The sequence below is a fragment of the Clarias gariepinus genome, chromosome 7, assembly GCF_024256425.1.
Source record: "Clarias gariepinus isolate MV-2021 ecotype Netherlands chromosome 7, CGAR_prim_01v2, whole genome shotgun sequence".
Lineage (NCBI taxonomy): Eukaryota > Metazoa > Chordata > Actinopteri > Siluriformes > Clariidae > Clarias > Clarias gariepinus.
Genome location: NC_071106.1, coordinates 35,500,648 through 35,513,686, shown reverse-complemented (window position 1 = coordinate 35,513,686; position 13,039 = coordinate 35,500,648). Strand labels below are relative to the sequence as shown.

The 13,039-nt window shown below is 35.7% G+C and overlaps 1 protein-coding gene across 1 annotated transcript in view; it reads left to right on the top strand.

Annotated features, from left to right (window-relative positions):
• The window catches only part of LOC128527421 (ryanodine receptor 1-like), a 92,247-nt gene that overhangs the window by 72,220 nt on the left and 6,988 nt on the right, over positions 1 to 13,039 (top strand). Inside the window, exons 86-94 of the mRNA XM_053499754.1 lie at positions 4,019 to 4,099; positions 4,236 to 4,324; positions 5,613 to 5,741; positions 5,842 to 5,946; positions 9,626 to 9,707; positions 10,990 to 12,302; positions 12,414 to 12,496; positions 12,690 to 12,858; positions 12,946 to 13,032. Of these exons, the coding sequence (XP_053355729.1) occupies positions 4,019 to 4,099; positions 4,236 to 4,324; positions 5,613 to 5,741; positions 5,842 to 5,946; positions 9,626 to 9,707; positions 10,990 to 12,302; positions 12,414 to 12,496; positions 12,690 to 12,858; positions 12,946 to 13,032 (2,138 nt within the window). The remainder of the gene's footprint in view (positions 1 to 4,018; positions 4,100 to 4,235; positions 4,325 to 5,612; positions 5,742 to 5,841; positions 5,947 to 9,625; positions 9,708 to 10,989; positions 12,303 to 12,413; positions 12,497 to 12,689; positions 12,859 to 12,945; positions 13,033 to 13,039) is intronic.

Genomic DNA, 13,039 nt, shown 5'->3' with positions numbered 1-13,039 from the left:
CACAGAGACCTGTGGTAGCTGGTGTCACCTATAACTATGAAATGATTTGCAGATAGAGAAAATTTCCCCTTACTTTGGAAAACCCACAAAAAACCCCCACATATTTTACCAAACTTTATTTTTTTTTATTGGGTGGTTTGTTCGTTATGGCATCATACAAACCAAACCTCCATAGCCTAGGGAAAAATAGGGCATGGAAAATGCAGACTACAGAAGATAAACATTACCAGTAAAAAAAAATTGGGCACGCCTTCTAATATCATGGTCTTTCCTGATTTTTTTTTTTTTTACATTATAAAACAATCCTGAATCCGTTTAAAAAAAATGCAATAATCTACTTTAACCAGTTGCTATTGAGATACTTATTAGGATTTGGGGATGCTTATGCTCTGTAAAGCCTTCATAATGGCTCTAATCTGGGGTGCTGTTTGTTAATTGGTTATATTTGATGCTGGTGACTCTAAATGAACGTCTCCTCTTCAGCAGGGGTAAGTTTTGGTCTTGCTTTCCTGGGATGGTATTCGTGAGCGCTAGTTTTATCATGGTGCTTAATGGGTTTTGCACTTGACAATACTGTTCCAGCCAAGAACAGAACTAAGGAGATCTTAGTATAACTAAAATTATTGGAATAATAAAAAATTAAAAAATGACTGCCCAGTTCATTAGGAAACTTTAAAAAGTGACATTGGAAAATTTGACAGTAGAAATCAGTATAGTGCTGATTGTACAAGCCTCTGAATGCAGTTTTGTGATCTGCTCTTGCTTCAGTTGGTCAGGTTTAGGCTCAGAAATGTTATACAACAATAAAATAAATTCAGCTGTCTACCTGTCATGAACGGGGTGTTGTGGCAGGTGTTGAACGCCGTGGGCGGAAGGAGCAGGCATAAAGGCAGAGGGGTGGTGTAACCCAAAAGATTCTTTTTAATAATAGTTAAAACACAAAGTATAAATAAAGAGACAAACAAACTCTAACCATACTTAACTTTGTGCTAACAGGGGCTCTCTGGCAAGACACAGGCAGGGGAAGACACTAAACACGCCCTGTGGCGAGACACAGGCAGGGGGAGACACTAAACAAGCCCTGTGGCGAGACACAGGCAGGGGGACAAACACATAACAGGACATAAACGAGGCGTGGAGCTGAAACTAGACACTAGAGAGAACGGGAGACACTAGAGAGAACGGGAGACACTAGAGAGAACGGGAGACACTAGAGAGAACGGGAGACACTAGAGAGAACGGGAGACACTAGAGAGAACGGGAGACACTAGAGAGAACGGGAGACACTAGAGAGAACGGGAGACACTAGAGAGAACGGGAGACACTAGAGAGAACGGGAGACACTAGAGAGAACGGGAGACACTAGAGAGAACGGGAGACACGTAAAGACTAGAGACGAGAGACCAAGAGAGGGACGGGACGAGGGCTAAAGACATGGCAATCAGCTAGGCATGGCTTTTAGCTAAACATGGTTAAGCTAAGCTTAACCATGGCAGTTAGCTACACATACACCTAGCTAAGCATGTCTTTAGCCCCAACATGCACTAAGCTACACTTACCTAATAGCTTAAACACACTAGGGAATAGGGGCTCAGAAACATAGACAAAGGATACCCAGTGGCTAGGCGAGGCAGCCCTCCCAGACTAAGCGAGGCGGCACTCACAAGCTAGTCGTTACTCCCCAGCCAGGAGGGACAACACTCTAAATCTAGGCGCACTGGGACACTAGGGGGAGAGGAAACACAGGACAGCTAGAGACACAGAGGGGCTATGGCTAGAAGCATGCTAGTTACTGTAACACAATATAGATCTTAGCTAAACACGCTCCTAGCCAAACACACACCTAACTACTTACCTGCTCTAGCTAACCACAAGAACACAGGAGGACAGGACTGAATCAGCTCCACTAACACAGACACACAGAAACATTGCCAATAAGAGAGCCCAAGTCAACACAACTAAAATCAAGGTACAAACTAAACAGATAACAAAACAGAACAAACCAAAATGCCCACATAAATGACAGTGGTGGTACCAAAAATGCTCGACCCAGTTTCCCAGTCTAAGCAGCTATTTATAGATTGATTGATGGCTACCTCGGTTCAGGTGTGCACCCGCATCACCTGACCGAGGTGCCTGCTGGGAAACTGAGTCGGCCAACAAAACTACAAAATAAAAACAGTGGCCTCTAGTGGCGGACCCTTACACTACCTCAATGCACTGGATGACCATGTTACACCAACCACAGATTTTTTTCTCTACCCTAATAATTTTTTTCTTCCTTGATTCCAAAATGAGAATGGCAAGATTTCCCACAAAGTTTGAAGATCTTAACTCCGTTTAATTTTTTTTTGGATTTGCTGTGGAAGAATTTATGAAGTTGTTTAATCAATAAAAGATCTTGGCCAATTTTTTTTTTATAAAAATACATGTTGTAAAGTGTGTTGAAACAATTTATTGCAAAACTATGGTGAGTTATATAAGAGTTATATAGAGATATGACTGAGCAAAAAACAAAACAAAAAAAAACATAAGCAAAGAAATATACTTGAGCACAGATACACATTCTCACATGCTTGTTCTTGTTGTATTTGGTTGTTTATATGACATAGAACTATAACATCTATAACATAATTACAATAATATGCTCTTGTTCAGACTACATTTTTGTGACACTATGTCCATTTTTCAGTAATGCTAAAATTTGCATGTTAAAAAAAGTATTGATAACTTTTATTCTACCTGGCACATCCAAAAAACCCAAATGCACAGTTAATTGTCTGAAGTCTTCCCGAGAACACACACTGGCAAGGCTCCTATATGAACGCATATATATATATATATATATATATATATATATATATTTTTTTTTTTTTTTTTTTTTTTTCAATTGCTTCAGTATTAACCTATGCTGTGTGCCACCTGGGTTTTAAGTTTTTTACATAAACAAGTTCTAAAATGTAGCACAGGTCTGACTTATACCATAATTCTTTTTTATTTTTACATTTTTATTTGTTGCTAACTGACATTTTTACTTTGCTTCAAGTATTTGTGCAGTTAAGATTTATTTTAATCTTACAGATTTACCTGTGGTATCATTTAATTATTTGTTAAGATGTTTTTGAGAGAGATTTTTGTTTTCTTTTATCATTTACACAGGTACTAACCACAACGATTTTCACAAGTTTAGTCAATTTTTATTTAAACTTACCCACCATCGGTGCGAAATCTATCTGTGGGCAGGGGTTTAGAGCAAAGTGCTTCCAACATAATAATTTAAGCAAGACCTTTAAAGGAAAAGAGCATTCTGTCAAGCCCATATGGGGAAAAAAAAACAAATAAACAAATGTTGTGTCTGTCTGGTTCTTCTCCACATCCCAACCAACACACACAGCAGTGTTATTCAGGAGAGTTGCAGTAGATCTGTCTTGCATGAATGTGTATTTACAGTACGTGTGTATAAGTCTTCCCTGCTCTTTCCATTCACGTATCCTTCTTTATGTTATTACCACAGCGGACCAAGTTAATGTTAATGTTCATATCCTTTACCTATACTTGTCCAGAGTTTGTGTTTTATCTGTCATATAAGTGTTTTTTTTTATATGTTGTCAGAGATTATCAGCTTGTCTTGAGCTGTGTCAGAGGTTGTGTATGTATGTATGTGTGTGTGTGTGTGTGTGTGCGTGTGTCGAAGTTATTATACCTCATTCTCTTTATAGTTCCTTTTATCTCCAAGGAAAACTTTTAATTCTTCTTAATAAAAATGATGCTTTCTTTCTTTTAATTCCTTCCCTTCTAGTTTTGTTCTTTGGTTCAAAGATCATTAACAATTTTAATCGCATGAAAAAGTCTTCTTCTTCATGACCTCTAGTGCTTAAGCCAACATTAAGCTTATGACTTATGACTGTCTAATGGCCTCTGTGTGTGTGTGTGTGTGTGTGTGTGTGTGTGTGTGTGTGTGTGTGTGTGTGTGTGTGTGTGTGTACCTGTGTGCGTGCGTGTGTTTGTTCACGTGCAGATGAAAAAGTGATGGCAGACGATGAATTCACATGCGACCTCTTCCGTTTCCTGCAGCTGCTTTGCGAGGGTCACAATAACGGCAAGTTCGAAATAAACTTGTATGATAATAATAATAATAATAATAATAATAATAATAATAATAAAACTCTAAACAACATGGTTATTGAAAATAAAACATTGACGTGTAATTTATATGCACAATTGTGAAACCTCAGATTTCCAGAACTACCTGCGCACCCAGACTGGCAGCACGACCACCATCAACATTATTATCTGTACCGTGGACTACCTGCTGAGACTTCAGGTATAACAGCCCATACTCCCCCTGCATCTGAGGCCACTACTGTTTTATAATTAAATACAATTAAACTATTTTGTAGATTTATTTATTTATTTAACAAGGATAGTTATTAACTAGAGAAAGTTTCTAAAGAAAATGTGAGGGTGTGTTCTGACACAGCTTGCAAGCCTCCTTAAATGTGGTAAATTGCTCTGCGCTAGCATCCATCAAAGTTGGTTTCAATGATAAGTATAGCATCTTTTAGGTGGTAATTTGCCAAATTCCCCCCACCCCTATAGATAAGGCATATTACCATATTATTATTATTATTATTATTATTATTATTATTATTATTATTATTATTATTATTATAAGAAAAAGAAGGAGAAGCCTGTGAGATAATAATAGTAATGCTTTGCAAACACTATTTACAGGCTTAAAAGAGAAAATCTTGTGGAGGTCCTACTTTTGCTAATTTTTTCTTTATTACAGAGCTTCTTTGGTGAAATTCTTCAATTCAATTTTATTTATATAGCGCTTTTAACAATGGTCATTCTAGGGGAAAAATCAATCAATTAATCTGTGGTCAAAACTTACTTAGGCATGGGAACAAAATAATGCATGTTCATGAAATATAATGTTGTGGTCACAAATTAATAATCTCATAGCACTTTGCTTGTTGTTCTTTAAACTAAATACTATAAACCATTCAGTGCAAAAAACATTTAATTTACTGGCAGAAAAGTTGCAAGGAAAAAAAATCCAAAATCACTGTGAATAACTGGTAAACATATTTATAAGATCTTATTCATACTCTCTTGTCTTTCATGGGCATTGGTGGCTCAGTGGTCGACTTTTTATCTGCCATGTGAAAAACCTGTTTCGAAACCCAGCCCCTTGAATGCAAGGCATACTTAGTGCTGGTCTTAAGCATGAATAAAATGGGAAAGTTGTGTCAGAAAAGGCATCCAGCATAAAACCTGTGACAAGTTGTATGTGGCTCGAATGGTCTGCTGCGGTGGGGAAGATCAACAACAACTATATTATCTTTCATAGTATTAAATAACATATTTTGCAGTAGATTTGCTTGTTTAGTTTATGGCTCAAAAAACAAAACAAACCAACAAAAAAGTATGACTAATTTGCCATACTGTGCCAAACTTTTTAACCATGCATACCCCTGTCAAAAATGTTTGAGACCTCATCATGAAAATTGTTTTATGTTATTCATTTACAGTGCTATATTACAGTGTACTGATTTCTCCTTCAGCATGCATCATTTTCTCAAAGATTTTTTCATTTACTTTTTAAGGAATCAATCAGTGACTTTTACTGGTATTATTCTGGGAAAGACATCATTGATGAACCAGGCAAGAGGAACTTCTCTAAAGCAATGACAGTAGCCAAGCAAGTCTTTAACAGTCTCACAGAATACATACAGGTAAGATTTTAAACTTTCATAACTTGTCTGTGAAAGCTTTGCCTGGCTGTAAGCTTTGAATGCCTTTAACTTTTTTTTTTTTTTTTTTGCTGTCCCTTAGGGGCCATGCACTGGGAACCAGCAGTCTCTGGCTCATAGCAGATTGTGGGATGCCGTGGTGGGATTCCTCCATGTATTTGCACACATGATGATGAAACTGGCACAGGTAGGAAGCTACAAATGCACATTCTCATACACATACACATACACTCACACACAAACATCAACAAGCTGTGTGTCCGTAACAATTTAATTATGAAAGCATATACTGTACACTGTTTATTTTCTCCCGATCTCTTAATTTTTTGCCTGGAATTTTATTGCAAAAGCAAACAACATACTCATCACCACAGTCGACAGACAGACAGACAGACAGACAGATAGACGGATGGATGGATGGATGGATGGATGGATGAATGGTTAGATAGATAGATAGATAGATAGATAGATAGATAGATAGATAGATAGATAGATAGATAGATAGATATTTTATAAGAACAACTCTGTCTGGCATGCTAGTATGCTTTTGAGAAAAACAAAAAGGCAACAATAATAAATGAATAAAAGCACAATGATTTAAGCGGTTTCTGTGTCCTGCATGTATTTTTCTTAATTGTTGTATGCAAGTAAATCACAGTGCGCATGATATACAGTGATACTTGCATATCATTTGTAAGTGTTATGCTGAGCTTTTCTTTGGTTAGTCTTTTTTTAAGACCAATGTCTGTACTGTAATCAAACATTTTATACTGTTTTTTTTCTGACTTTTTGTAATAATTATATGAATTCTTTTTACATGGTGACTGCAGAGTAAAGTATGTATTTTATTTACTTACTTATGTATTTTTAAATCCTTTAGTATTTCCATTTCCTGTGTATATAATATTTTTAGTTTCCTCATTTTGTAATCTTGTTGCTTTCTGCTTTTTGATAGTGTGGACACTAACTGATAGTTTTCTGCCTTGTTTGTAGATGTAATAAGAGTGTGTTTTGCATACTGATACAGCTAAAACATAATTAACCAAATTAAAATAGTGTAATATTTAATTACCTCTTATTTCTTTTAACCCTTTCAATTTGTTATGGTCTTGGTTTGCTCTCTTGTTTCTGAGTGTGGTACACATCTCCTTTTATCCAATGCATTTTTGTATTTTATTCTCTCCTAGATTTTATCTTAAATGAATTAGAAATATAATGATTATGTTCAAAACCACCATTTCAACAAGTGTCCACACATGGAAGAAAAGAGAAAAAAAAAGGAAGAAAAAAACCTTAATATTACTGAGGATTATGTTTAATATTTATTTATATTGCGCTTTTAACAATGGTCATTGTCGCAAAGCAGCTTTGCAGAATCAAAAAGAAAATTAGGGACTGACAGCAGTATGCTTAGTCATCAATTCTGCATCTTGGCTGCAAAGAGTTTAAATTATCAGTATGAAGAATCAGACACGTAGCTAAACATTTCGCCCAATTAAAAAAAATACACTTTCATTGACCTAGAAGTGCATACACAAAGGAGAGAAAGCATAAATACAAAAATGAGTGAAAAATGTTGGATAACATTTTTTATTCTGATGTGTAACCTTGCCAGATGCACCCTGATCCAGGACTTCGGAATGGCGTAAGGATTTGTATTTCGCATTATATTATCTGTTAATTATCTGCTGCTTAACACACAACACATGCCATCCCCCAGCTTCCAGCAGTTTTGTGAAATGTTCTGGCTGCACATGAACGGTTTGACAGCAAAATGATGTAAATCCAATTTTTACATTTTTACATTTAAAAAATGAATAAATAAAAAAAAATAAGAAGCATCACAGACTGATAAAAAAGAGAATATTTTGTATATGTTTTCTTCAAGTTACAACAATGTTTAAAAGCACAAATGTTAAAATATTACATTAAATTGGTTTGGGTTATATCAGTTTGAATTTTGTGTGATTTTGCTAAGGGCTAGAACTTTGGGCACAATGGATCAGCCAACCTGCAGTTGTGTTTATGATAAAGTAATTAGTAAGATGTTGGTTAAAATTAAATTAAAAATAAAGTATATTATTTTGTAGTGAGTCAAACAGACAGTAGTGGCAGCAAATTAAAAAAGAGTTAACAAAACAAGAAAACAAAACAAGAGTTACTATTTATTTAAAAATATTACTGTAAAACAAATTATATATATATATATATATATATATATATATATATATATATATATATATAAAGTTGTATAGCAGTTTTCAAATTAAACACTTTGTTATAGAACCCCATTGACTATGTAAAGCTGCTTTGCGGCAATGAAAATTGCTAAAAGCGCTATACAAATAAAATTGAATTGAATTGAATTGAATGTGTGTCAGAAAATAATAATCTGCAAAAATATGTAAAGGTCTGAAAATGGTGTTCATTGTGTTTTGCTGTCAAACTTTTCACATTTCCTGAAGTGTACTGTCATTGTTTTAGTGTCAGTTTCTACACGAACACCGAGATCAGTTTTGTCTTTAGTTACAGTAGGTTTGTCTCTATTAGTTTAACCATAAACTAACAGGACAGTGCTCTCCAGTTTATGTGCCTTGCATCTGTAGATTTTAAAGCAGAATATTTTGTGCTTCATTCATTGTTAAACGTGTTCTGCATTCTTTTTATTTTTTATCATGAGGGAATGAGAGAAGTGCTTCCTGTTTTATGATTAACAGCTTTAGCCCTGTTCTTAAACCTCATAGAATAAAAATTTTATAACTATATAAATAAACACACACAATTTGTGGAAAGTTTGTGAAAGTATGTTGAAGGTAAAAAAATTTTTTTGTAACTTAATTTAGGTGAAACTGTCACATATTCTAGAGTAATTTATTTAAAAATTATTCTTATTTTATTTTCATTATCTATAAGCTGTAATCATCAAAAATTAAAAAAAAAAATAAATGGCTTAACATATTTCACTTGATGTGTAATAAATCTAGAATATATAAGTTTCACTTTTTGAATTAAATTATTAAAAAAAACATTAGGGTGCATTGTATACGCTGTGCATAGGAATAGACAGATTACAAGGATAGATACTAAGCATGCACTTTGCAGCAGCAGTTAACCCATTGATTTGTGTGTGCCTGGTTTCAAGTTACAATACACATGCTATCCTGTGCATATAACCTAAATTTCCGGACATTATCAAGAATGCCTGCCATATATCCAAATAAGTAGAGGATGCATGTAGATAAAGACATCCGTCCATTTATAACACGGGCAAAAAAAAAAAAAAAAAGGCATATTATAACGCTTAATCATATCATGTAGTTTGGGTAGATAAGGTAACCCATGTTGGCTGCTTTACTTTATTTCTACTTCAGCACTACTTTTTCCACTTGCTTCTTTTTTATTTTTAAGTTCCACCTGTGTGTTTTTCTCCACATATTCATCCATATCTTCTGCCGTACAATAAAAAATACACCCAATGTATAATGTTTTAGTTGTATCTGTTGTTGATAAATGCAAACCCAGGATCAATTCTGGAGTAAAACACACCCAGAGGTAAGGTTATAGTCATACGTTTAAGTTGTGACATATAAAGTTGATAAAATGCTGTTCAGTGTAATTTTATTGACTGGTCAACTTAAAATATTTTTTAAGCTTTTTTAAGCTTTCTAATGAGGAAAGAGAAGTGGGTGTTAAGCTCCTGTTTGCAAGTTGGGAGGTCTAATAAAAGTGAATGGCATGCCTTAACAAAATGCTGCCTTTATATTCAGACAATTTGAATGATCGTCGGACTTATTAAATGCCCTTTAACATGTTTCATTCCTTTTGATGTGTGTGTGTGTGTTTGTGTGTGTGTTTGTCATTCCTAGGATTCCAGTCAGATTGGTCTTCTAAAGGAACTTCTAGATCTTCAGAAAGACATGGTGGTTATGCTGCTTTCTCTTCTGGAGGGTATGATACATGTTTAAACCTTGTACTGTTTTTACTTTTAAAATGGAAAACAATACTATATGGAACATTTTCCAAAAAATAAACTAGATTAATAAACTAGAAATATAAAGGCTTTGAACATATTCGCATTACAAGCAACATTGCTCTATAAATTTTTTTGGCCAGATAAAATTTGCCTGTCATGACTGTTCACATTCCAATTTACAAGAGACTTTTTTTTTGGCTCTGACATCTTTACTTCTTTGCTTGCTCTATCTGGGTTTAACACATCATATTTGTGCAACTGTTAATTCATTTTAAACAATGCATGTGATTTTAGCAAAAACATGCTTGACATTTTACTCAGCAGTTAGTCTGCTGTATTTGTTGAAGTTTAGTAAAATAAAGGTAGATACCTTACTGTCGCTGTTTTAACAGTGATTGCTAGCACTGATATTTAATCCCTGTAATGCCGGTGCTGACTAATGACAGATGTGTGCATCCAGGCAGCCCTAAAAAATATGTTTTACATTAGGGAAAAAAAAAAAAAAAAAAAAAAACAGATTTGAGTCACATCACTCTGATTATGTGAATGTAGACTCTTTTTTTTTGCAATTTTTATTTGTTTATCTATCTATTTATTCATTCATTATTTATTTATTTATTTATTTATTTATTTATTTATTTTTGTATACTTAACTTTAAGATTAAATGTGAGGCTGGTAAAGGAATTGCTTCTTTTATATGTTATAAAACAAAACTGTTCAGCAACATTAAAAGCAACTATGAATGGTTAAAAGTATGATTTATTAATGAATGTCCTTAATTAATCAATTTAAAGAATTGTTATGGTATAAAAAAAAACAAAAAACCTTGGGATATGCTGTTTTGTGAAGTTCAAGTTTCAGCCCACATGACAGCCTGTGGTGGATTATAAAACACCACATTTAATTCAATTCAATGTAATAAAGTGCAACCATAGTGCAGCAATGCAATAACAATAATGGCTATGTGAGGTAGGATATAGAGAATATAGGGCGGGGGGGGGGGGGGGATACAAACCACAAGAAAAATACATGTATTGTGTGTATGTATGTATTGTGTGCGCTGCATCAATGCAAAGTCCAGTTTACTGTTAATGTAATAATGATATGCGATATGTAAGAATAGATGGGCTCGAGATCCGAGAGTATTATGTTGTATTTTGTTTAACATTGACATAGAAGAGCTTAACAGCTTATGCAGTTATAAAAGCCAAGCTGTACTGCTGCAACATTTATGAATTGTATGTTGTTTTCATCAGGCAACATTGTGAATGGCACCATTGCTCGCCAGATGGTAGACATGTTGGTGGAGTCATCTAGCAATGTTGAGATGATCCTCAAGTTTTTTGACATGTTCCTTAAGCTGAAGGACATTGTGGCATCTGATGCATTCCGGGACTATGTGACGGATCCACGTGGCCTAATCTCTAAGAAGGACTTTTCCAAAGCCATGGACAGCCAAAAGCAGTACTCTACATCTGAGATCCAGTTTCTTCTGTCATGTTCTGAGGCTGATGAGAATGAAATGATCAACTTTGAAGAGTTTGCAGATCGTTTCCAGGAGCCAGCCAAGGACATTGGTTTCAACATTGCTGTGCTACTCACCAATCTTTCAGAGCATGTTCCCCATGACACACGTCTGCAGAATTTCTTAGAGCAAGCTGAAAGTGTCCTGAACTATTTCCGCCCCTTCCTGGGCCGCATCGAAATTATGGGCGCAAGTCGGAGGATTGAGCGAATTTACTTTGAGATCAGTGAGGCCAACAGAAACCAGTGGGAAATGCCTCAGGTCAGAGAATCTAAAAGGCAGTTTATATTTGATGTGGTCAATGAAGGTGGTGAATCTGAGAAGATGGAGCTATTTGTCAACTTTTGTGAGGATACCATCTTTGAGATGAACATTGCCTCCCAGATCTCTGAGCAAGAGGAAGAAGGAATTGGAGATGAGGATGAAGAAGAAGAAGAGGAAAGTGGTGGAGGGGCAAATGGTGATGGGGGAGAAGGAGAAGAAGGGAATGGAGATGAGACTCCAGCTGAGTCTAGTTCGGCATTCGCAGACTTTATCAAGAGCGTAGTCAACTTTTTTAATATGTTTACCTTCCGCAACCTCAGGCGACGCTATCGCAGACTTCGGAAAATGACTATAAAGGAAATGATTGTAGGTCTGGCTACCTTTTTCTATACAATCATCATGGGAATCCTTCATTTTATCTACAGCATATGCAAAGGCTTTTTCTTGCTGATATGGAAAACACTGTTTGGAGGCGGCCTTGTGGAGGGAGCTAAAAAGATGACATTAACCGAAATTCTTACCAACATGCCTGATCCAACTCAGGAAGAGGTGCATGGTGATCAAGCAGCTGAGCCTAGTGCTAGAAAGGTTCAGGAAGCAGGTGGATCAGGAGATGGAGAGGAAGCAGGTGGTGGAGAGGTAGAAGATGAGGATGGGCAAGAGGCAGAAGGAGGAGGTAGACCTGGATTTGACACACCTGGAGGTCTAGGAGACATGGGAGAAACTGAGCCTGAGGAGCCCCCAACACCAGAGGGTTCCCCACTGCTGAAGAGGAAACTGGTGAACCCCATTAAGAAATTCTTAATATCCTATTATTCTGTATTGTTTGTTATTAAATTTCAGTCTTAATCTGTAATGTATTTATTATATTCTTGCCTCTTGTTAATTTAGCTGGGTGAAGGAGGAGAGGGAGAGGAAGTGGTGGAAGAAGAGCCGCCAAAAGAAGAGCCAGCCCCAGAACCAGAGAAGGCAGAGTGAGTATTAAAAACAATGCAATGTTCAAGCAGTCTGAGAAGTCAAAAATGCATAAGTGTGATTTATTTGTTGTAAAATCCACCTTTTAGTCCTTTCAGTTCACAAGTTTGGTTTATGAAATACCTAAATGCTGAATCTTTCATGTCAGCTGAAATAATGAAAGGCAATATTGTATTGTAAAATTTATCAAAGTACTGAAAATGGGGAGAAAGCAGAAAAAGAAGCTGAGGCAGAGCCAGAAGAGAAAGTGGATGAGAAAGAGGAGATTAAAGTAAAAGCCAAAGCCAAGAAAGAAAAACACACAGCTGGAGATGGCTTTGAGCTCTGGAATGAATTGGAGGTGCAGAGAATCAAATTCATGGTAAGGTTTTATTTTATCTTTAAGAGTTTGGAAATTTGGAAAGTTTCTTTTTATTGATTGACGCTATAAATATTTTCGTAATTTTAGAACTACTTGTCTCGCAACTTCTACAACCTGCGTTTTCTGGCTCTGTTCATCGCCTTTGCTCTAAACTTCATCCTGCTCTTTTACAAGGTCAGTA